Here is a 25484-nt window from a genome sequence, read left to right on the forward strand (position 1 = left end):
CTCTGAGATCTGCACACTGCATTTGGGGTCTCCAGCTGTCCTGGCTGCTGTTCTCAGCAGGGGCAGCTCTGTTCCTTGCTGCAGCCTTGCCTGGTTCTTGCCACAGCCCTGAGGTGCCCATTAGGCTCCCACCTCCTCTGCAAGCTCCCATTCTCATTCCCGAGTTGATTGTGCAATGATTCTTGGCCTACTGAAGCCCAGTGCCTGTTCCCGAACCTTTCTTGGCCTTTGCTCCTATGAATCACTGCCCTCCCCCTTCACACACATCATTGGTTATCTCTCTTTGCCATGCAGGGGAATCAGCCTCTTGGACTTACCTGGGTTCTTCCTCCCTAAGCCTACCCCACTGAGTTTAAAGTCTCCTCCAGTGAGCTCTCTTGGCCCAAATACATCCCGAGATTATTGCCTGACTTCAGAAACAAAAAGGAAAACAGCTAGCTTATATTGAGCACTTCCTATCTGTAAGGGATGTATTAGTATTTTCTATGAAATAGTAATTCCTCATTTAGTCATGACATCAACCTGGTGATGCAAGTGCTGGTATTATACCCATTTTATGGATGAGGATACTGAGGCTCAGAGATCACATAGTAAATGGCAGAGCAGTGTTTGAACCCAGACTATTTGAACTGCTGCTGCCTGGGACAGTCCCCTGTGGTTCTTTGTGGTCCTAAAATCTTCATCCGCACCATCTCCAAAGCTACTTTTCTGTGTCTGCTCACTTTACTTTCTTCTCTGAAAGTCCATCTCTACAGGGAATATGAGCAGAGACGCTCAGGACCCCCTGTTTCCTGACCAGTGCCATCCTGGGGTAGAGTAGCCCAGCTTCTGTTCTCCATAGTGCTTATGCCCATTGGGCACATGCACGGCTTTTGCTAAAGGAACTAACAACTCCTGCCTTCAGTTTATAGACATGAACTAGGTAGGGATTGCAAAAACTATTGTCAGTCTCTCCCTGCCAGCCAGGGAATGGGTGGGAAGCAAGAAAAATGAGGAGAGGCTGTAGGAAGGCAGTTCAGCTGAAAAACCTTTCATAGAGGCAGAGTTGACCAGAGATGGCATAACTGTCATCTTCCCCATTAGATGGGAGAATCAGTGGGTGGGGGTGGGGGCGATGGCTGCACTGGGTGTCCTTGGACAAGATGCTCTTCAGTCGTGAAGAGATGGGATGCTGTACCCTGCATGGTGTTGGGTTGAGTAGAACTAAAATGGTAAGAAGGGCTCCAGGTTCCTGGGACAGAACGCTCCCCATGACACTGTGCTGGCAGCCTTCTGAGGCCAGGCTCTTTGGACAATCTGAGAATCGAAAATGGTGGTGGAGGTCTCATCCCAGATCACAACTACCCAGCAAAAGCGTTGCAGGTGCCAGCCTAGGGCAGCCGGGAGATAGTTTGGTGCCTAGGGAGACTGTGGTGATCCCTGCTGCCGCAGGGAATGTCCTCTGGGGTCACTTTCCCTGACTCACAGGGATGCCCCCACCCCCCCACCCCCCCCACGCCCTCGGCTCTCCCCCCGCCCCCGCCCCGTGCTGGCTGCAACTTCTGGAACCTGGGACTCAGTTAACTGATTCTCTTAATTTCAGAAGTGAGTGGGATCACATGCTAAAAGTTCATGGAGACAGAGCACTCGTGCCAGGAGGGCAAGGTTCTGGGGCTGGCAGAATCGGGGGGTTCCATGCTAGGATTCTCATGAGGGTGTGCGGCGTGATGATGAAGGAGGGCTTGCCGTCTTGCAGGCATCCTGTGGATCTCTCTAACTTTTCCTTTGTTCTGTGCTTGCATCTCCAGTAGGAGAAGGAGGAGACCGAGGGGCAAGGAGTCATGGCTTCCGATGCCAGCCACGTGCTGGAAGCCGCTCTGGAGCAAATGGACGGGATCATCGCAGGTACGCGCAGGGAGCCCTCACGACTCACAGCTTACCCTCCGTCCTAGAGGAACCGTTTTCTGTCCTCTGACCTTCCTTCTCATAGCTCACCCTCCATCCTAGAGGAACCATTTTCTGTCCTCTGACCTTCCTTCCTAGCACAGTGAGAAGCCCCTCGGTAGAGGGGTTGTGTTTCATTGTGTATGCCATCTGTTTGTGTAGGAGTTCGGGCTCATGGAAGTTTTTGATGCCTGGGTGAGGTTAGGGCTGCCGAGACAGCATGCGCACCTGCACGGTGGCAGGCCTTGAACTGCGACGTGGCGTGGGTCCCGGCCCTATGGCAGTTTGGCTGCAATAAGATCACTTTTACTATAAACTGGCCAGAGCACATGATGGTTTATCATAGTCGAGCTGAAGCGAAACTCAAAAGTGGCGACTTTGCTACCTGAGTGCCTGTGTCAGCTTCCTTTCCCAGCTGGTCTCCAATGTGTTTGGGACTCTGGAGGTCGTGTGGTGTCAAATCACCTCATGACCTAAAGATTGTTCTTGGGGTGCCTGGGTGGCTCAGTATTTAAGCATCATTTTTTTCTTAAGATTATGTGTGAGAGAGAGAGAGAGAGATAGGTCACGTGTGAGTAAGGGGAGGGGCAGAGGGAGAGGGGGAAGCAGACTCCCCTCTAAACAGGGAGCTTGACATGCGGCTGGATCCCAGGACCCTGGGATCATGACCTGAGCCACCCAGGCACTCCAGCATCAGACTCTTAATTTTGGCTCAGGTCGTGATCCCAGGGACCTGGGATCCAGCCCCATGTCAAGCTCTGTGCTCAGTAGGGAATCTGCCTGAGGATTCTCTCTTTCCCTCTCCCTCTGCCCCTCCTGTCCTGATTTCCCTCTCTCTCTTCAGTAAATAAATCTTAAAAAATAAAGAGAGAGAGAGAGAGAGAGAATGCTCTTTATGCAATATTGTATCTTAAACCGATCATAGCTGACTTAACATTCACATTTGCCAGTTAGGAATACTCCCTAGAAAAGACCCAGCAAAACTGGTTAATTGGAAAAAGGCTGCCAGTGAGCTGTTTGGGCTCTTTAACTCTTCCATAGTGGGAGCCCAATACCATATTGATTAGAATAAACCTGTCATTGGAGATCTTTCCTGAAGATCCCAGGTCCTCTTTCTGCCCCTAACCCAACAACAAGTCAGTAGCCTGATTTGCCATGCCGGACATGCTTCTTTGGGATTTTGCTCTTCTTCGTGTAGAGCTTCAGCTGGAGGAGGCTGGGGATGGGGGCTTAAGCTGAGTGTGGCTAAAGCCCAGGATGTGTGTGTGGGTACCTGATATTGCCCCTTGCCAGGCATTTGCTGTAGCTTCTACCCTGCAGAGAGAATCTGACTCACTGAGGGTTCTGGGTCTTGGTGCCTGGGATAGGGGTGGGATTGTGTGTTGAAGATTCCTTGTGTTTTTTGGGTCCCCTGCAGCCAGGCTGCTTGGCTCAAATCCTAGCTCTACTGCGAGCTGTTTACCTGACCAGGCTTCAGTTTCCTCATATTTTAAATGGGAGTAATAATAGTACCCACCTTAGAGGATTGCTGTGTTTATCCACATAAGGTGCCAAGAACAGTGCCTCGCACATACTAAGCACTCTAAAATGTTAGCTTTTAATAAAGTAACAAGAGATTGAAAGAAATCTTTATTACGTTACATCCTCTCTAGGGACATGGTAGAGTTCTTATTATTTATTCTGGACCTCATCTCACTCATTTGAGTTTTGGGTCTTTCATTGAGTAAGGCTTGTGCATGCCTTGCTAGACTCACGCAGGGCTGCAAGATTCATGCATAGTCTTCTGAGTGGTCTCTGCCCTGTTCTGGCCCTCTACAGGCTGTCTTTCACAGAGCAGCAGAACGATCTTTGAAATATACATCAAATCACAGTATTCCTCTCTCCAAAACTCATCCGTGGCTTGCCATCTCAGGATAAAATCTGAAGTCCTCAATGGAGCCAGCACTTTCAGACCCAAACTGGCCTTTGGCCGCCTTTATGACCACACCTCCTACCACTTTCCTCCTGACTTATCTTGCTTAAGCCTGCACAACAGCTGTCTCCAGACCTTTGTGCTTGCTACCCCCTTCACTGGAATGCTGTCCTCCAGATACTGTTCTATCTGATCTCTGCCACCCAATCCCATCAGAGAGGTCTAACCTGACCCTCCCTAATTAGCATCCCCCCATCACTCTGTCCTCATATCCTGTTTATATTTTTTTACAGCACTGATCACCACCTGACCTATTACATTGCCATTTGTCTCTTTGTGTATCGTTGGTCTCCCCACCAGTTTGTAAGTTTCACTAGGACCAAGGCTTAGCTGCTCCATCTCTAGCACCTCAGTAGGTCTGCAAGCACATATTAGGTGTTCAATAAGTACTGTCACATACACATTGTATCTAACTTTGTGAACAGGCTCTCCTTCTCATTGGTTAGGCACCAGCTGTTCATTTCTACAGTGTCTTTTTCTCTGGTTGTGCACTGAATTTCGTTTATTATTTTCTCTGGTGCCTTTCACTGATTCTTCTGGGCTCACCAGTTACTAGGTTTGTCTGAAGATTTGGTGATTGGCATATCCTGTGAACCATCTTTCAAGTAGTAATTGTCTCACACAGACATTTGACAGGAGCTGTTTGGCAGATAACTGAACATTGAGGTAATTAGTGAGTATCTGGAGGGTATATGTTCCATACCATTTGTGATGACAAGAATGATAATTTTTTTTAAAGACTTTATTTATTTATTTGAGAGAGGGAAAGAGAGAGCACAAGTTGGGGAGGGGTGGAGGGAGGAATAGACTCCCCGCTGAGGGGGCCCGGCGCAGGACTGGATCCCAGAACCCTGGGAACATGATCTGAGCTGAAGGCAGATGTTTAACCAGCTGAACCATCTAGGAGCCCAAGAATGATAATTATTGAATGTCTTTATATAGGACACTCTTCTGCAAGATTATTAATACCCTCCTCATATTCAAGGTGTTTGGGCCAAACTGGACCAAAGAGCTTAAGAGTTTTTGTGGTTGTTAGTGTAGACTGTTGGGGTTTGAATCCCAGCTCCGTCACTTAGGACTAGCTGTGGGATGTTTAGGCAGACTGTTTAATCCCTATCTGAGCTCAGTTTTCTCATATATAAAATAATGGTATTTGTACCTATCTAATATTATTGAGAGGATTAAATTAATGCAAATAAGGCACACAGGAAGTACTCAGTTGGTATAAGTTACTATTTGTTTGGTTGAGATTAGTACTGACATGATTTTTATCACCCAAGGTCACAGTGCTGGTAAATGTCAAAATTTTGAGTCTAGGGCCATCTGAGTCCCTTCAGGGCTGCTTTCCTGCCTGCACTGGTGTTATGATGATGTGTAAGAGAACCCTAAGGGCTCTGTGGGGCCATCTGTAGAGAAGAGTTAACTGAGAGCGGGGTCAAGTTCTGTTCTTGCTGTATACCCTAGCCAAAGTGACTTTGCTCTTGTCTGTCTTACACATCAGACTTCCAAGTAAGGGTTCCTTTGCCAGAAGGGTGGCAGCCAAGAAAAGGTTTGAAAACTGCATCACCGCGTCACGATGCCACCAATCCCACGGAGATGACGTTTTTAGGTGAACATTTACAACATCCTTTCTACATTTCTGCCCTCGTGTTAATTTGAATGATGTCCAGTGATGCCGAACTACCAAAACACAATTGCTTCTGCATCTGTTAAGGTGCTCAAAGGAGTACCCAAGGACTGTATTCTCTCACTTTCTGAAGACACAATTACCACTTATTTCAAATGGAAGGAGTTTTTACAGGCCCCCTGCACACCCTGGTAGCAGTCATTTACACAAAAACAACACAGGATCCTCCTAAAATGGACACTGTTCCTTCAGTAATGATGGTTCATAGTTATAACAGTACAGAATGAGGGTTTCCCTTTATTTATTACTCTGTACTATGATTGGCTCAGTTCCACTTTCGAAACTCTTTCCAAAAAGAGTACATGTAGGGCATGTGATATCAAGATTTCTGTAATTAAGACTTCAAGGGGGGATAAAAGGTGTCATGGTGGCCCTTCAGGCTCCCAGTGGCTCTGGAGGTATGAGGAGAAGAAAGGTCTTGCAAGCAGAAACATGACTAGGAGATGAAACTCCTCTTAAGGCTGAATTCTTGAAAGCTGAATGAGTGTTTCCTGGGTATGATGATACTTGATTGGCACCCCAAAATTCTATGCCAGAAAGTTGGAAAGAGGTGACTTTAAAGAACCCAGCCCCCTTGTCAGAATGATTTGTTCCTCGTACAAAAGACTGTTGTTAGCTTCCAGCAGGATGTTAACCTTTGCTCTTGCTCCTGATTAATCCCTGCGGTTTGGCCTGCAGATCATACCATAATTGAATTACACTCTTGACAATTGCAACTGAACTGAATATATTGCTTAAGTACATCCTTCTAGGTAACCCAGAGCGACTGCCACATCTTCTCATTCTGCGTGAGGCTTAATTTGTGGGCTAACAGGTTCAGTGGCTGCTCTATAAGGCCATTTCTGTGATAGTACCAGAGAATCCCGTGGTCAGGACACAGAGGACCACGCACCCCTCTTCACTAGCAGGAGGTCACCCAGACAGTCATCTGCAGGCTGTACCCACCGATGAGAAATGGTCAAAAGGAACCTGTTAAAAAAAGAGGTTGCTCTGGGCCTTTCTGCTAACTCTGATTTGTGTCTGGGTGGGGTTTTGTTGTTGTTTTTAAAGATTTAGGTTGGGGGTAGAGAAAGTTCTGGTCAAGACTGAGATTATTCACCTTGGCTGTTGAATGACTTCAGCTGTGACGTTAAAGGCTGCTGATGAGTCCATGCTGGGAACATGCTCTGTTAACTGGCCTTGTCCAAGCCCTCTCTGAGCAGGGTCAGCACCCAGTGGTCATTGGTAAGGGAGGGGCAGAACTGAAACCAGCCTGTTTTCCATTCAGGATTCAGGCTGAGAGTGCTGGGCTCCGATTCTGACCCAGGGACAGTCAGAGGGGAAGTTTGGAGGTGTCCAGTGGGCTGAGGGGTCAGAGACTAATCTTTATGTAACGAAATCAAAGTGGACCAGGGCGGCAAGCGCTGTTCGACAACCTTCATTTTAAGTTTTCCTCTTGCCGGCAGAGCCCCTCCTCCACAGCTTCAGGGCTGCGTGGCCTCATTTTCCATTCTCTGAAGGAGTTTGAGTAAAATTGGCATTATCACTTCTTCCTTCCGTACTTGCTATAGTTGTGGGTATAGGAACCGACCTTACAAAACCAAGTGGACCTGGTGTTTTCTTATTGAAACATTTTCTTTTCTTCATGGTCATCAACAGTGGTTTTAATTCTCAGTGGAGTTTTGTCAAGTTATATCTATCTAAATATTTGTACATTTTACTGAGATCTTTAATTTTGTTTCTTGGTTTTTTTTTTAATAGACTTTATTTATTTATTTGAGAGAGCAAGCATGCGCATGCGTGCAAGCATGCCAGCGCAGGTGCAAGTGGGGAGAGGAGCTGAGGGGGGTGGGAGAGAAAGAAGGAAAGAATCTGAAGGGGATTCCATGACCAAGCGGGAGTCGGATAAGGGCTCCGTCTCATAACCCTGAGCTCATGACCTGAGCTGAAAGAAACCAAGAGTCGGATGCTTAACCTAATGAGCCACCCAGGTGCCCCAGCGTCTTTAATTTTTTTAGCATAAACATGGCTATCATATATATATATATATTTTTTAAGATAGATTTATTTATTTATTTGAGAGAGCACATGTGAGCATGTGCACGCTCTTGAGTGGGGGGAGGGGCAAAGGGAGTGAGAAAATCTCAAGCAGATTCCATGCTGAGCGTGGAGCTCTCTTGGGGCTCGATCTCAGGACCTTGAGATCATGACCTGAGGTGAAATAAAGAGCCAGTTGCTTAACCTGAGCCACCCCAGGTGCCCTAGCTGTCATATTTTTTAAAGGTCTGCTACACTTGTTATGTCTCTGTTTATATTCCTAATATTGCTTAATTGTACCCTTTATTTTTTTTTTTTTTGTCTTGCCAGAGTTATCCTTTTTTTTTTTTTTGAGAGAGAGAGAGAATGTGAGGGGGAGAGAGGATTTTTTATTTTAAATATTTTATTTATTAATTTAATAGAGAAAGAGAGATCATAAGTAGGCAGAGAGGCAGGCAGAGGAGGAGGGGGAAGCAGGCTCCCTGCCCAGCAGAGAGCCTGATACAGGGCTCAATCACAGGACTCTGAGATCATGACCCTAGTGAAAGGCAGAGGCTTAAGCAGGCTCCATGCCCAGTATGGGGCCAATGCAGGGCTCAGTCTTATAACTCTTAGATCATGACCTGAGCCAAAGTCAAGAGTTGGACACTTAACCAACTGAGGTACCACCCAGGTACTGCTTGCCAGAGTTATCATTTTGATTATTATTTTCAAATAACTGATTTTTGCCTTTGCTGATTAGTCTCCATTATATATGGGGGATATGTTTGTATATATTATTTATTATGTAAATAGATAGTAAATAGATAAATATGTATATTTGTGTAGGTTCTCCAGAGAAACAAAACCAATGTGTGTGTGTGGAGAGAGGGGGAATTTTTGGTTGACAGATTGATTTTAAGGAATTGGCTGACATGATTATGGAAGCTAGCAAGTCCAAAACCTATAGGCCAGGCCAGCAGGCTGGAGATCTGGGGAAGAGCCAGTGTTGTAGCTCCAATGTGAAGGTTACCTGCTGGCCCAATTACTTCTTCTTCTAGGGAGATCATTCCTTTCCTGTTACAGCCTTCCACTGATTTGACAAGGCCCCACACATATGGCAAGCCACCTGCATTAGTGAGAGTATACTGATTTTAATGTGAATCTTGTCTAAAAAGTACCTTCACAGGGGTGCCTGGTTAAGCAACTGGCTCTTTATTTCACCTCAGGTCATGATCTCAGGGTCCTGAGATCGAGCCCCAAGAGAGCTCCACGCTCAGCATGGAATCTGCTTGAGATTTTCTCACTCCCTTTGCCCCTCCCCCCACTCAAGAGCGTGCTCAGTGGGTTAAGCCTCTGCCTTTGCCTCAGGTCATGATCCCAGCGCTGTGATTGAGCCCCATATGCGGCTCCCTGCTCCGCGCGAAGCCTGCTTCTAACCTCTCCCAGTATTCCTGCTTGTATTCCCTCTCTCACTTTGTCTCTCTCTGTCAAATAAATAAGTAAAATCTTTAAAAAAAAGTCTAGAGGGGAGCCTGGGTGGCTCAGTGGGTTGAGCCTCTGCCTTCGGCTCAGGTTATGATCTCAGGGTCCTGGGATTGAGCCCCATCGCTGCTCCCTGCGCAGTGGGGAGCCTGCTTCCTCCTCTCTCTCTGCCTGCCTCTCTGCCTACTTGTGATCTCTCTCTCTGTTGAATAAATAAATAAAATCTTTAAAAAAAAATCTAGAATAACGTTTGATCCAATATCTGGGTGTGTGGCCTAGCCAAGTTGACACATAAAATTAACCATTACTGTATCTATAGATAAATTTGCATTCTGTAGCTGTACTTACTATATTTGTATTTAACTTATTTGAATGCTTTTATCATCTTTTCTTTACTTACTTAAATGTATTCGTACTCTTTTAAAAACCAAAATAAAAAGCCAATCAGTAATAGATATTTTCACCTGGCTGCTAACTTCATTGTGTTGTGGTTAAGTGGTCTCTAATACATATCCTTTGGAATTTATTGATCCTTGCCTTTTGGCCTTGACTATAACGGTGTCGGTGGTCCTTACTCTCCCACGCATGTGTGAAAGGTGTGTGCCTTCTCCCAGTCATCAGGTGCAATGTCCTCTGTTTGTTCGATACATTCACTTTGTTTAAATCTTTGCTACCATCACTGGGTTTTGTTGTTGTTGTTGTTTGTTTTGTTTTTTGTCTACTTGAGCTTATCAGTTTCTTAGAAATCCATATTCTACTAAATGGTGGATTTTGTCTCCTTATAATTCTGAATATTTTGCCTTATATTTTGAAGCTTTGTTTTGTATTATATAAATACACATTTAAAATTAATACTTCCTGGTAAAGGCTTTCATCATCATATAATTACACCCTGCATCTCTAGCAATGCTTTTTGTCTTTTTTTTTTTAACAATTTTATCTTTTTATTTAAGAGAGAGAGAAAGCATGATAGAACACAAGTGGGCAGGGAGAGGCAGAGGCAGAGGGAGAAGCAGGCTCCCCCACTGAGCAGGGAGCCCAATGCAGAACTCCATCCCATTAGGACCTGAGCAGAAGGCAGACACTTAACCAACTGAGCCACCCAGGTGCCCCAGTGCTTTTTGTCTTTTAAAGACTGTTCAGTCTCATGTTAATCAGTCCATCCCAACTTCCTTTTGGTTACTATCTTCTTGGTATTATCCTTCTAACATCCTTTTCAATCGCAGACTTTCAGTGTACCTTTGTCTTTGGTGTAGTTTTTGCCAGAGGGATAGAGATGCATTTTCAATTTTTTTTTTTTAAGATTTTATTTATTTATTTGACAGACAGAGATCACAAGCAGGCAGAGAGGCAGGCAGAGAGAGAGAGAGAGAGAGAGGAGGAAGCAGGCTCCCTGCTGAGCAGAGAGCCAGATTCGGGACTTGATCCCAGGCTCCTGGGATCATGACCTGAGCCGAAGGCAGAGGCTTTAACCCACTGAGCCTCCCAGGTGCCTGCATTTTTAATTTTTAACCGAGTTAACAATATCTGTCTTTTAACTGGTCGGTTTAGTCTGTATATATCTATTTTGACAATTCATTTGACTGTTTATCTACTTACTGTCTGATGTCTACTTGTCTCACACTTCCCTGACTTCCTCCCCTTTTTTATTGTTTTAAAACATCAAATTCGTTGCATGTGCTCTTACTCCAGAGTCAAGACCCAGTGTCCTCCTGTGGGGTGGGCTTCTCTAGTTGACTGAAGGTAGTGCCCTTTTGTAGCCCGGCTCTGCAGAGCTCTCCCCTCTGACCTCTCCCTGTGCTCAGGCCTTAGCTTTGTTCCCTGTCCCCCTTGAGTGGCCTGTGGCCCAGGTGATAGGCCATCAAGGAGTGGTGTACAGGGCAAACACTAGCTCAAATGCTCTCTTAGGCCCCAGGTTCTGAGCTCTGAAGATTTCCGTCAGTTCAGTTGCATAAGAGTGTGTGTGCATGGATTCTTAAATTTGGGGGTGTTCTTGGAGGGTTTTCTCTATACAACTAGTTTGCTCCTGCCTGCCCTATTTCTGCCATAATGCTGTCACCTTCTTGGCTCACTGTCCCCTTCCTCCATCTTCAGAACCCTCAGTGGCAGGTGGAGTCTTCAGGTCATGTTCCTCTGACCCAGTCAGTCTTCTGGCTCCCTCTTCTCACTTAAGAGCGCATGTGAGTAGCAATACAGGATAACTACCCCGTCTCAAAATTCTTCACCTTAGTTGTGTCTATTAAGTCCCATTTGCAGTGCGAGGTAACACATTCATAGATTTCATGGTTAAGGACATGGTCGTTTTTCAGGGAGTAAGGGTGTCATCATTTCGTCTACCATGGTAATCGTTAAATAACATCCCATTAGTCCCTTCCTTGGTTTTAAACCAATTAAGGACTAGACATAGTGGTCAGATGGAAAGAGAAGTAGTGGCTTTATCTTAGTTTTACGTATTAAGAAAGTTAGTTTGACCTGAAGACCACCCTGAGGATCTTGAATACCAGACATTCTACACACACACTTACACAGGAAATGGAATTGAATCCCCAATGACAGACCTCCACCTTGTGGAGAAGAGCTGGCCTGAGAAAGCTTCGCCAGAGGACAGGGCTTGTATCCAGGGATGAGCAACTCTGGGGAGAGGAGAGGCCCCCTGTCAGTATTCCTTGTCAGAAGATGTGTTCCTCCTTTGAGGAGAGGTTGAGTGAGGGGAGGCAGGGGCAAGGCCACAAATGTGGCTACAGTGGCGTCCACCCTTCCTTTCCACGGAAATAGGGAGACGGGAATAGTCATTGAGTCATTGAGTCAATGACTTCAATACTCATTGAAGTCATTGAGACTTCCTGTGTGGCCTAGTCTATGGTCAGCTTTTTTTTTTTTTTAGCTTTTTTTTTTTTTAATTTGAATATATTATTGAATGTATTTGAATAGCTGACATGCAGTGTTACATTAGTTTCACCTGTATAACATAGTGATTCAAAAGTTTGTACCTAACGCTTTGTTCTCCATGGGTATAGCTACCATCTGTCCCCATACATCTCTGTTACAGCATCATTGACTAAATTCCTTATGCTGTGCCTTTAGTTTTGCTGGTGACTTGCCTGTTATGCAACAGAGAAGCCTGTATCTCCCCCTCCCCTTTACCCATTTTGCTCACCATCGCCTTCCTCCCCCCAGCAACCATCAGTTTGTTCTCTGTATTTACAGGTCTGATTCTGCTCTTTGTTTATTCATTTGTGTGTATGTTTAGATTCCACATATGAGTGAAATCATATGGTATTTATCTTTCTCAGTCTGATTTATTTCACTTAGCAGAATACCCTGTAGGTCCATCCATGTTGTCACAAATGGCGTGATATCATCATTTTTATGGCTGCATGTGATATTAATATATCACATTTTCCTTATCCATTCATCTCTCCGTGGACCCGTGGGTTGCTTCCGTATCTTGACTATTGTAAATAATCTTATAATAAACACAGGGGTGTGTATGTCTTTTTGAATTAGCGACTATGTTTCTTTGGATAAATACTCAATACTGGAATTATTGGATCCTATGGTATCTCTATTTCCAATTTTTGGAGGAAACTCCATACTGTTTTCCATAGTGACTACAATTTATATTCCCACCAATGGTATATGAGGGTTCCTTTTTCTCCACATCCTCACCAACACCTGTTATTTCTTGTCTTTTTTTATTTTAGTCCTTCTAGCACATCTGTGGCCAGTTTGGACAAAAGTGCTTCACATGTGCTTGAACACAGTGCACCTTGTCTAGTTTTGCGGGGCAGAGGTCTCAGTCCTTTGTTGTCCTGGTCGATCACCGCCGTATTTATTATTTCCTATTTAGGTCTGCTTGATCTGCCATTTCCCAGGTTTGATGGTCACAATGTGCTATCTTTTTTTCTTTTCTCCTTTTCTTAATTGCCATAGATTCGGTTTTCAGAATTTATGTGTCCAGGTGCATCAGTGAAAAGGCCTGGATTTCCCTGTGTGGCACTCAGGGGGCTGCTGAGTTGTGCTGTCCGATCTACAGGCTGTGCACGTGGCTTCTCCTTACTGAGAATACTGGGAGCAGTCCCTTCCTTCACTTCTGCAACACAGAGTAGGATTAGTCACTTCTTGAAGGACGTAAGAGTCTGTATTTCTGCTGAGCTCCCAGGTAATGCTAGTGCTGCTGATGTGTACCAGATTTTTAAGTGGCAAAGTCTTAGAAAACATTATTTTTAAGTTGTTTTAAATACAGCACTTCTAAAATTCACATATGATACTGTCATCAGATATTTCATTTCATGCCCAAGAGCCCCCATCTAAATGATTAAATATCATTGAGTACAATTTTAATTCCAGTATAGTTCATATACAATGTTATGTTAATTTCAAGTGTACATTATAGTGATTCAACACTTCCATACATTACCTGGCGCTCATGATGATAAGTACTCTTAATCCCCATTACCTGTTTTACCCATCCCATTCATCTGGTAACAACTGGTTTCTTCTCTATGGTTAAGAGTCTATTTTTGGGGGGTGCTGTGTGGCCCAGTCAGTTAAGCATCTGCCTTCAGCTTAGGTGATGATTCCAGGGTCCTGGGATCAAGTCCCACATCTGGCTCCCTGCTCAGCTGGGAGCTTGCTTCTCTCTCTGCCAGCTGCTCCCCTTGCTTGTACTCTCTCTCTCTCTCTCAATCAAATAAATAAATAAAATCTTCAACAAAAAAAAAGTATTTTTTTGGTTTGTCTCTTCTTTCTTAAATTCCACATATGAGTGAAATCATATCATATTGGTCTTTCTCTGAATGACTTATTTCACATAGCATTATACTCTTTAGAAATATCTATGTTGTTGCAAATGACAGGATTTCATTCTTTTTTATGGCTGAGTAATATTCCATTTTATATCAGGTTTTCTTTATTCATTCATCTATTGTTGGATACTTGGGCTCCTTCCATAATTTGGCTATTTCAAATAATTCTGCAAAAAACATAACAGTGCGTGTGTCTTTTTGGATTAGTATTTTCAGTCTTAGGGTAGATGTCCAGTAGTGGAATTACTGGGTCATGTGGTATTTCTATTTTTAATTTTTTTAAAGACCCTCCGTACTGTTTCCCCAGTAGCTGCACCTGTTTGCATTCCCACCAATAGTGCACGAAGGTTCTTTTCTTTCCACATCCTTGCCAACACTGTTGGGTTTTGTGTTTTTCATTTTAGCCATTCTGACCAGTGTGATGTGCCATCTCATTGTGGTTTTGATTTATATTTCTCTGATGATGAGTGCTGTTGAACATCTTTTCATGTGTCTATTGACCATCTGGATGTCTTTGGAAAAATGTCTGTTCATGTCTTCTGCCCATTTTTTAATTGGATTATTTGGGATTTTTGGTGTTATGTAAGTTCTTTATATATGTGGATACTAACCCTTTATCAGATATGTCATTTGCAAATATCTTCTTCGATTCAGTAGGCTGTCTTTTAATTCTGTTGAAGCTTTTTATTTTGATGTAGTCCCAATAGTTTATTTTTGCTTTTGTTTTCCGTGCCTCAGAAGACATATCTAGAAAACTGTTGCTATGGCCAATCAAAGAGGTTACTGCCTGTGTTCTCTAGGATTTTTATGATTTCAGGCTTTCATATTTAGGTCTTTAACCCATTTTAAGTTTATTTTTGTATATGATGTAAGAAAGTGGTCCAGTTTCATTCTTTTACATGTAGCTGTCCAGTTTTCCTAGCACCATTTGTTAAAAAGATGGTCTTTTTCCCATTGTTTATTCTTGACTCCTTTGTCAGAGACTAATTGGCCATATAATCACAGGTTAATTTCTGGGCTCTCTATTCTGTCCTATTGGTCTATCTGTCTATTTTAGTTTCAGTACCATCCTGTTTTGATTACTACAGCTTTGTAGTATAACTCAAAATCTGGGAATATGATACTTCCAGTTTTGTTCTTTTTCAAGATCACTTTGGCTATTTGAGGTCTTCTGTGGTTCCATACAAATTTTAAGATTATCCCAGTTTTGTGTAAAATGCTCTTGATATTTCTATAAGGATTATACTAAATCTGTATATTGCTTTGGGTAATGGACATTTTAACAATATTTATTCTTTTAATCCATGAGCATGGAATGTCTTTCCATTTCTTTGTGTTGTCTTCAGCTTTTTTCATCAGTGTGCTATGGTTTTCAGAGTACAGGTCTTTCACCTCCTTGGATAAGTTTGTTCCTAGGAATTTTATTATTTATGGTGCAATTGTAAATAGGATTGTTTTCTTAATTTCTCTTCTGCTGCTTCATTATGAGTGTATAAAAGTGCAACAGATTTCTGTATATTGATTTTGTATCCTGCAGTGTTACTGAATTCACTTATCAGTTCTGGTAGTTTTTGATGGAGATTTTAGGGCTTTCTATATATAGTTTCATGTCATCTGCAAATAGGACCATTTTACTTCCTCCTTAACAATTTGGATTCATTTTACTTTCTTTGATTTCTTTTAACTGTCTGATTGCTGTGGCTAGGACTTCCAATACTATGTTAAATAAAAGTGGTGATAATAGACATCTTGTCTTGTTCCTGACCTTAGGGGAAAAGGTCTTAGTTTTTCACCATTGGGTATGATGTTAGCTGTGGGTTTTTCATGTATGGCCTTTATTATGTTGAAGTATATTCCCTCTAAACCTACTTTGTTGAGGGTTTTGGTTTTTTTTTTTTAATCATGAATGGGTGTTGTACTTAGTGAAATGCTTTTTCTGCATTATTGAGATGATCATATGGTTTTTGTCCTTTCTCTTACTGATGTCATATATCATGTTAATTTGTGAAAATTGAACCACCCTTGGATCCTAGGAATAAATTCCACTTGATTGTGGTGAATGATTTTTTTTTTAAATATTGTTGGATTTTGTTTCCTAATATTTTTTGAGGATTTTTGCATCTATGTTCTTCAGAGATACTGGCCTGTAGTTCCCCTTTTTTGTAGTGTCTTAATCTGGTTTTGGTATCAGGATTAATGCTGACCTCATAGAATGAATTTAGAAGCTTTCCTTCCTCTTCTTTTTTTTTTTTTTTTTTTTTTTTAATAGTTTGAGAAGACTAGGTATTAACTCATCTTTATAGGTGTTTGGTAGAATTTACCTGTGAGATCATCTGGTCCTGGACTTTTGTTTGTTGGGAGTTTTGTTGTTGTTGTTGTTCTTGGGATATATTTTTTTAAGATTTTATTTATGTATTTGTCAGAGCGAGTGAGCACAGGCAGACAGAGTGGCAGGCAGAGGCAGAGGAAGAAGCAGACTCCCTGCTTAGCAAGGAGTCCGATGTGGGACTCGATCCCAGGATGCTGAGATCATGGCCTGAGCCGAAGGCAGCCGCTTAACTGAGCCACCCAGGCGTCCCAGGATTCTTTTTTTAATACTGATTCAATTTCATTGCTGGTAATCAGTCTGTTCAAATTTTCTGTTTATTCCTGTTTCAGTTTTTGGAGGTTATATGCTCCTAGGAATTTATCCATTTCTTCTAGGCTTTCCAGTTTGTTGGCATATAATTTTTCATGATATGCTCTTGTCCCCTTTGTCTTTCTATTGTGTTGGTTGTTTAACTCTCCTTTTTCATTTCTTATTTTGTTTATTTGAGTCCTTTCTCTCTCTATTTCCCTCTTTGATGAGTCTGGCTAAAGGTTTATTAATATTATCGATGTTTTCTAAGAACCAGTTCCTGGTTTCATTGATCTGTTCTATTGGGTTGTTGTTGTTGTTGGTTTTTTTTTTTTTTTTTTTTTTTTAGTTTCTGTGTTGTTTATTTCTGCTCTAATCTAACTTTTTCCAGGCTTCAACTGGATTTGGCTTTTGTTTGTTCTTTTTCTGACTCCTTTAGGTATAAGAGTAGGTTGTTTATTTGAGATTTTTCTTGCTTATTGAGGTAGGCCTGTAGTGCTACAAATTTTCCTCTTTGAACAGCTTTTGCTTTATCCCAAAGATTTTGGACTATTATATTTCCATTTTCATTTGTCTCCACGTCTTCTTAAATTTCCTCCTTGACCCATTCATTGTTCAGTAGCATTTTATTTAACTTCATGTATTTGTGTTCTTCTCAGACTTTTTCTTGTGGCTGATTTCTAGTTTCCTAGTATTGTGGTTGGAAAAGAAGCATGGTATTACTTCAGTGCTTTTAAATTTGTTGAGACTTGTTATGTGATCTATTCTGGAAGATGTTCCATATGCACTTGAAAAGATTGTGTACCCTACTGTTTTCAGATGAACTGTTCTGAATATATCAGTTTTAGCTCCATCTGGTCCAAGATGTCATTCAAAGCTACTGTTCCTTGTTAGTTTTCTGCTTGGAAGATTTATCCATTCATGTCAGTAGGGTGTTAAAATTCCCTACTATTATTATATTACTCTCAGTTACTCCCTTTATGTTTGTTATTAGCTGCTTTATGTATTTGGGTGCTCCCATGTTGAGTGCATAAATATTTACAACTGTTATATCTTCTTCTTGGATTGTTCCCTTATGAGTATGTGATGTCCTTTTTTTCTTGTTATAGTCTTTGTTTTAAAGTCTGTTTTCTCCGATTTGATGTGAGTATTGCTACCAAGGCTTTCTTTTCACTTCTATTTGCATGAGAAATGCTTTGTATCCCTTCACTTTCAATCTGCATTTGTCTGTAGGTCTGAAATGCATCTCCTGTAGGCAGCATATAGATGGGTCTTGTTTTTTATCCATCCTGCCACCCTATGTAGTCCATTTGCAAAATAATTATTGTTAGGTATGAACTTATTGCCATTTTGTTACTTGTTTTGTGGTTGTTTTTGTAGTTCTTCTCTGTTCCTTTATTTTCTTGCTCTTTTCTCAACAATTTGCTCACTTTGTTTACTAATATCCTTGGATTCCTTCTCTTTATATTTTGCATGTCTTTGATTTGTGGTCAACATCTTATACCTATAGCGTCTGTATTAAGTTGATGGTCACTTAAGTTTGAACCCACTAAAAAGTCATTTTTGAAAAGTTTATCTTTCACATATGTGACCCTATGACATACATACTTTGTATAAGGGAAGATAGGACTGTGTGTTACTGCAGCATAACAGCCTGAAAGATCACTAGCTTGAAACAGCATAGTTTATTTCTTGTTCATCTTCTGAGTTCCCCCTAGATCTGCTGGGAGCTCTGGTCCCTGTCATCCTCTCTCTTAGACGTGGGCTGATTCAGTCTCCACCATTACCAGAGGCCAGAGCAGAGAGAAGAGATATGGGGAATCATATACTGGTTCTTAAAGACTTTGATATTTATTGGCCAATGTGGCCTTAAATAACTTCAAGGGGCAAATGCTTAATCCCACTATGAGCTCAAATAGAGGAGAAGCAAAGCATCTATAAATAACCCTAGTTATTACCGCATACCTACTTACTTGCCTTTGAAAGTGGTAATTAAAAGGCTTCCAGTAAAATTCTATGCTTCCATTTTATGGGGTCTTATTTCCTCTAATAATTACTAAATCTGTATTAGGCTTTAGTGTTTTTAATCCTTAAAATAAAAATTCCCGGTAACCTCCCTAAACATCAAAATTCAGTATCGATTGTGGTGATTTGCTGGTGCAGTGGTTTCAGCTTGGGTTGCACACAAGTCATCTGGGAGCTTTTTATTCTTCCAGGTCACACCTCAGACCAATTAGAACCTCGGATGTGGGGCCCAGGCATCTGTAGTTTGTAAAACTCAATATGCATATAAAATTGAAACCTTTTGTGCTAATCCGTCTTTCCCCAAAGAGTGCCTTGTTGTTCAATAAAGTGACAGAGTACCCCCAGAGAGAAACTTTATTAGGGTTTGAGTATAAGGTGAATTGCTCTTTTCCTAGAAGTAATTTGGGGCGTAACACCTTGTCTCTTTTATATTTTGTGTTATGTGTTATATTATCATCTCTTTTATCTTGCTCCATTATCCTCACAGGTATGAGGGCATATATCTTCTTCTTTGTTGTATCTGGCAGTTCCATTTTGATTTGGTTCCCTCTGTGGTTGTAATTTTTCCATAGGAACTAATCATCCAAAGGGAATGTGTGGAGTATGGAATTGAATCTTCTGAGTAATTTTTGCCTTTGCTAATGCTGGGCCCTAGGAGTTTCACCATTCCAGACCCTTTTGTGAGCCTGTGTGTTGATGTAAATTGCAAAACAAAAGAAGGGGGGATTATGTACTTTATGTGTACATATATCACATACAGAAATAGGCACAGAAAAAAAAAAGGCACAGATACACATGTGTACACACTCACACACACCCCTTGAACAGTGGGGAAGCATTCCAAGGCTTTAGGGCAAGGGAGGGCTCCAGGGAAAGGAAGAGACTTGTCCAACACCACAGCGTAGCAATAAGGTTAATGAAAATCTCAGTCTTCCTACCTACCCCTGGTCTGACTGGCCTGACTGATCCTCCATGAATGAAGCTGTGCATGTTGGAGCATGTCTGGGATGGTCAGGGATCACTCATCATTTCCTTGGAGACTGGGGTGGTGGCAGGGATGGGGGGGTCTTACTCTATTTCGGTCCATTTTCTTCCCTGAAGCCGGCTGTGGCCCTTCCCAGTCAACTCTCCATTGGATTTGCAGGGCCCAGAAACTGCTGAGCACACACCAGAGTGTGGGTAATGGGCAGTTTCCCAGCTCCCCAGAGCCATGGACTTGTTTGTGGATTGTGACCCACAGTTCCCTCTATCCTGTGCTTTCAGAAAGCAAACCAGCAATCAGATAGTAATTGTTTCCTTCTGTGTGGATTTTTCCTTGCGAGGACTGCCGTGGCAACTAGGAAGCTGGCTCTTAGAAGGGTGGAGGGACCTAGATGTAGACGTCAGGCCTGCCGTGTAACTGGGCCTGCGGTGGCCCTATTTCCCACATTTTCCAGCAGGGCCCTGATTCCCGCTGGCCTTATAAACAATCCAAGTACCCTAGAAATTCCACCACCGACCCCGTATTTTCTGAAGTGTGTTTTATTGCGGAAAGAATCACAGAAATCCTTTGTCAGACTGTGTCACCCCAGTTTTTGGTCTGAAAAATAAACCACTGTGTTTATGTAAAGAAGACTTTTTGTTTGTTTGCTTAAATGGTGAGGTTCAGAAAGGCAAAAACAAGTCTTGTTTGGGACAGTTTAAATTAGAGCTGACCCAGTCCAAGCTGTCTCCCTCTCTTAGCTGTTCCTCCAAGCAAGCGTGCAGAGCCAGATGCCCCTTCAGTATCTTGGGCGGTTGGGGGCAGGAGCCGGGACCCCAAGAAGTTTGCCCACTAGGCCAGGGACCCTGGCCTCAGAGCTTCACAACCCATGATGCGGGGATGAGATATGGATTACATGGTCACTCATACAGCTGTGAAGTGGGAGTCTATAAGGGGATGTAGAGATCCCCCAAGTGGGAAGATCTAGAAAAATTCCAGTCTGCTAGAAGCTCACCAGTGCTCACCAGAGGTGGCACTGCGTCACTCTGCGACACCGTACAGGGCCAGTCCAGAGTGAGGAACTGCTGTGGAACAAGAGGAGAGGAATGCACATCCAGGGAGGGGACTGTGCAGACAGCCCTATAGCCTTAACTTAAAGTAAGGAATCAGGAATCTAAAGGCAGCAGAAAGGCTGCTCATTGTTTTAGCAGGGATGTTTTGGCTCCTGATCAGGGCTGGCTGTTTTCACCCAATTATCTGGGGCTCTTAGCTTCTATGCATCACTCTGGCTGGGCAAGTTGTCCCCTTGGTCCCATCTCTTCCTGTCAGGCCCAGTCCAGGATTAAAGATGATTTCTGCCGAGTCTGCTGTGTGAATGGTTCTGCTGAGGCGGAAGTGGTTTTCTGGGCTTCCTGTCCATCTCTGTCCCCTATCTCCTCTCTCTTTGCCTTTTGCCAGTTCCTTGCCCATGGCATCCACCCTTCTTACCAGGTTCCCACCTCTTTCTTGTTCCAGGCACTCAGACAGGTGCAGCAGATACCAATGACGGTGGCTGTGAGCCTGCGCGAGCCTCTCCGGTCTCCCACACAAACCCCTTTCCAGTGCTCCATCTCGTTGAGGACTTGAAACTGGCCCTGGAGATGCTGGAGCAACCCCAGGAGAGAGCAGCCCTCCTGAGCCAGATCCCGGGTCCCACAGCTGCCTACATAAAAGAGAGCTTGGTGAGTGGGACTGTGGCCTGTTCGGGAAACCACTGGGGAACATACTAACCACATAATGCCAGGGCGTTCGGAATGGCCACACTGCCTGGGGACTATTACCTCATCTGTGCACCTTCCAGGTGCTTCTTGCTTCCCATCTGGCTTTGGCCAGCCAGTCTTTGGCCTCCCCCGCAGGCCAGCAGCTTAAGCCCCTCGGTCAGCCTGCCTGTGAGCACCAGTCACGCTCTCTGGGATGGGGGACATCCAGGGCTGGAGGAGAGCAAGCAGGACAGTTCTTTCCTGTGGGATTACAAGTACAACTTGCCAAATTATGATCCCCAGATGGGGTCCCTATCCTCAGCTGTCCCCCCTGCTCCTTGTCTCTTACAACAGTTGCTCTCCTCACCCAGCCCTTCGTTGCCGCCCCTGCCCTTCAGACCTCTTTGCCCTGGTACGCTTTGTCCCTGGAGCAGGATGCAGGGTTCCTGAGCCCCCTCCTGCTCTCTAGGTCAAGGCTGCACATCTGCTAGTCTCTGACGGAGGCAGATGAGTAACCAGAGCTGTAAATATATGGCTTTGGTGACCTGTCTCCTTCCCCCAGGGAGACCAGCTGGTCAGCTCTAGGAGCCTCTCGATATTCGGGAGTGGGGGAAAGTGAGGAGCTTGCCCGCTGAGGAGGTATCTAAGATCAACCATTCCAGGGCAGGAGGGAGGAACCTGGGAAGCTTGAGGGAGCATGGGATTGCCTGAGCTGAGTTTGAGGATGGAAGCCAAAATGCAGTCTTCCAAAGCCAGAGCCCTGCAGACTTGATTCCAGATGGGAAGGTACACACCGAGCGGGGAAGGCAGGCATGGGCACTGAACTGGGAGGTAGAGGTTGATGTTGGAAACCAAGGAGGTTGGGATGTCCTTGTCCAGAGGCCAAGTCATTTGCAATGAGACAAGTTGCATGCCAGATGTCCTAGCGGGCTCTCTGTTCAGGAGTCCTCGGTCAATACAGTCTTCTACCCGAGCCTCCCTCTGAACGCTGAGGAGTTCTTCACTGCATTCATGTGTTACTCAGTATTTTCAGTACGCAGCCTGCCTGCCTCGTGTTCTGTAACATACCTACACCCCTGTGGAGGGAGAGTGGTGGCCTCCCAAAGATGTCTGTATGCTAATCGCCGGATCCTGTGAATGTTACTGTACACGTCAAGGGGAAGGTAGCTGATGGAATTAGGGTTGCTCCTCAACAGAGTTTAAATAGGGCAAACAAGGGGCATGGATTGCCCAGGGGGGCCCAGTGTCGTCACTGGCATCCTTAGGAAGGAGGTGGCGAATCTTTGGTGTGGGACCCATGGGAGTCAGGCTTTCTGGATGGAAGCAAGTTAGGAGCCCAGGGTCTGGGGGCTAGGAAGGTGGCCCTCCCCTGAGCCCCCAGCCAGGGAAGCAGGCCTACCAGCACCTTGGCTGGAGCCCAGCAAGACCCCTTGGGGGCTTCTGACTTCCAGAACTATGAGACTGTATGCTTGCCTTGTTGGAAGCCACAAGGTTTGTAGTTCTCTGTGAAGGCAGTGGTAAGGAATACAGCCGGATGTTGCCTAGGGAAGGATGGGGAAGCCCTCAGGATGGGTCTCTGGTGGGCCTGTTGCCATCTAGGTTTGAAAACCTCCTCATGTCACCCCCAGATGAAGACCGTCGTTGGTGGTCTCTCAGACTTATGCCGTGACCAGACAGAAGTCTGCATTTGCTCCTCCACCCACTTTTCCCAACCTGTGGTTGGCTTTCATTCTCTCTCCCGTCCCAGGCCAGAGGGGTCTCTGCCTCCCTGGAGTTCCCTCAGGAATTCTGGCTGTTCCCATAGTTCCCGCTCCCCGAGGCTGTGCCTGGCCTCTCTCCAGTCCACTCTGATCATCTTTTGCTCACCTGTGTGGACAACTGAACTTTCTAAGGCCCACTGTCCCCCGGGTGTGGACTGTGGACACCCATCCCTCCCTCCATTTCTGCTAGCCTGACTGACTCCGGCTGTAGTATTTAAAGGGAACTTGATGACACATAAAGAGAATTGCTGGTCCTTAGCTCCTCCACCTGTAACCCTGGGTCCAGATGCATTTTAGAACTAGAACATAATAAACTTCAGAAAGGTGAGTGCATACATCTATATCTAGGATATATTCTGTCTTGAGCAGGAATGGGTTGACCTTTCTACAGTAAGATGTGTGAATATCCACATGACGTGGGACAAAGACTATAAATCTATCAGGCCCAGTTAGGCTGCCAAATAAGTTTGGCACCAACATTATCTTTTAAAAAAACAAAACAAAACCTTTTGGTCTTCAGAGCTTTGGGGGTTTCAGAATGGCAGGTAAGGGACTGTGAGCTTATATTTGGAATGTTCCTGTGTAGAAAACAAAAATTTCAGACCAAACTGTTGGATATTGGATTTCACTGCTCCCCATATCCATCAGCCAGAATTCTCCTAACGTCACTTGTTGACTCTCTCTGTCCTTGGGCTGGCCTATCACCATGTGCTGAGGGCCCACTGGAAACTTCCACAGCTTCCTCTGCTGTTCCATGAATCGTTGCCTCAGGCTGCAGAAGTTTGGCATCTGGTTTTAAATGTCCCCCCTCAGCTTTCTGGGGACATTTACCATCACAGAACCAAGAGAGTCACTGAAACGGGTTCCCCAGCAAAAGCCCAGTCTGCCCAGTTTGGAAACAGCTCGTGGTTTTACCCTTCACTGTGTAGTTTACGATGATGACGTACTTATATGGACATGCCTGAATTTATGTGACCATTTCTCTAATACTGACATTTAGGTTCTTCTTCCTCTTTAACCACTGTATAGCTTTGCTGCAGAGAATGTCCAGAAATATTTGTCTTTTTCCTCTAGATATTTCCGTAAGATAGAGTCCTAAAGGTGGAATTAAAGTAGAGTTAACAGACAAAATACAGGATACCCCCTTAAACTAGAATTATAGGTAAGTGATGGATAAATCTTAGTAAGTTTGTCCCATGCAGTTTGCTAAGTCTGGCAACTGTAACCCAAGGATATTAATATCTTTAAGCCTTTGACACATTTTTTCCAAACCACTTTTCAGGAAGATTTTACTCATTTATATTTTCACTGGCAGGGTTTGAGGTCCATCCTGATCAACAACAATCACTAAGATTTAAAAAAAAAAACCAAAAAACAGTTTTACTAATTTCTTAGGAGAAAATGTCTTTTTACCACTTTTGCATTTCTTTGCCTAGTGGGAAGCTAAACATTTTTTTTTTTTTAATTAGTATTCTTCTGTATGGTCTCCAAAGTTTTGATCTCTACCCCATCTGGAAAAAAAATTCATTTCCATTCATTCATATTTATAAATACAGTGTTGTCCTAATATATGTAAATTATAAAACATAGCCCCACATAGAGATTTTTTTTAAGGGCCAGGTTAAAAAAATAACACTAATACTTCCTTCCCACACACTCAAGAAATCACCTTGGGTGTCCCTACCACACCCTGTTCATATTCTATGCTCTTCTCTCCCCTTCCTGTTAGAATTTTAGTGCTTTTCGTATATACTGACCTTTTTAAAGCCCTTTGCATTGTTCATGGCATTTTCTTCACTTTGTTTTCAAAATGCTGTTTCTGGTGCTTTAAAAGGATTGTAATTAACTGTCTTTCCTGTGTGAGTTTCTTGTTTTCCTTTTATCCCTAGAAGTGCCTTTTTTTTTTTTAAACCTCAGATCAAATGATATTCACCTTTATCTTCTCCAGTAAGATTATGGTTTGATTTATATCTTAGGGTTAACTTGAATTCACCTGCAACATTTCTTAGTGTGTGGTGTGAAATAGGAACCTAATTTCTATAACTTACTAAAAAGATTCTTAAATATTTTTGATCCAAAGGCTGTCATCCTTGTTGTTAGTTTTTCAAAACGTGTTATAGAAAACTACTTATATTAAGATTTGTAGATCTCTTTTGAGGTTCTGTATGGTGGTTGGGGGAAATGCCTGCCTTTGGAGAAAGTTTCCTGAATGTTATTGCATTCAGTGTCTTTTAGAGTAATTATGGCCATCAACAACCTATGAATGGTGTACTTTTAGGGTGGGTCAAAAGTTCATATAAACATTCCAGGATACCAGGACAGGATGTGAAGTTTTGAATCTGGACAGAGACAGCCTATCTGTATATTGGATCTTGCAGCCCTAGTTTATAATCTGGGGGCATACACATTCCATAGTAGGTCAGACCTATATGGAAATGGAATCCAAAGTAGTGAACAGATCCACCAGTACTTTTTAATTGGTTTTAGATTGGTCCTTCTAGAAGACTTGAAA

The 25484-nt window shown here is 43.5% G+C and overlaps 1 protein-coding gene across 24 annotated transcripts in view; it reads left to right on the forward strand.

Moving 5' to 3' along the window:
* PPFIBP2 (PPFIA binding protein 2) overlaps positions 1-25484 on the forward strand; it is a 149124-nt gene that overhangs the window by 30386 nt on the left and 93254 nt on the right. For 12 of the 24 annotated variants that reach the window (XM_082682976.1, XM_082682972.1, XM_082682949.1 and 9 more), the window contains 2 exons: positions 1788-1884; positions 20989-21194. In XM_082682976.1, the coding sequence (XP_082539102.1) occupies positions 1821-1884; positions 20989-21194 (270 nt within the window). In that variant the 5' untranslated portion in view covers positions 1788-1820. The remainder of the gene's footprint in view (positions 1-1787; positions 1885-20988; positions 21195-25484) is intronic. The other 12 variants (XM_082682947.1, XM_082682969.1, XM_082682975.1 and 9 more) reach the window with 2 other exon arrangements.

Source organism: Mustela nivalis (assembly GCF_964662115.1).
Source record: "Mustela nivalis genome assembly, chromosome: 9".
In the NCBI taxonomy this organism is placed as follows: domain Eukaryota; kingdom Metazoa; phylum Chordata; class Mammalia; order Carnivora; family Mustelidae; genus Mustela; species Mustela nivalis.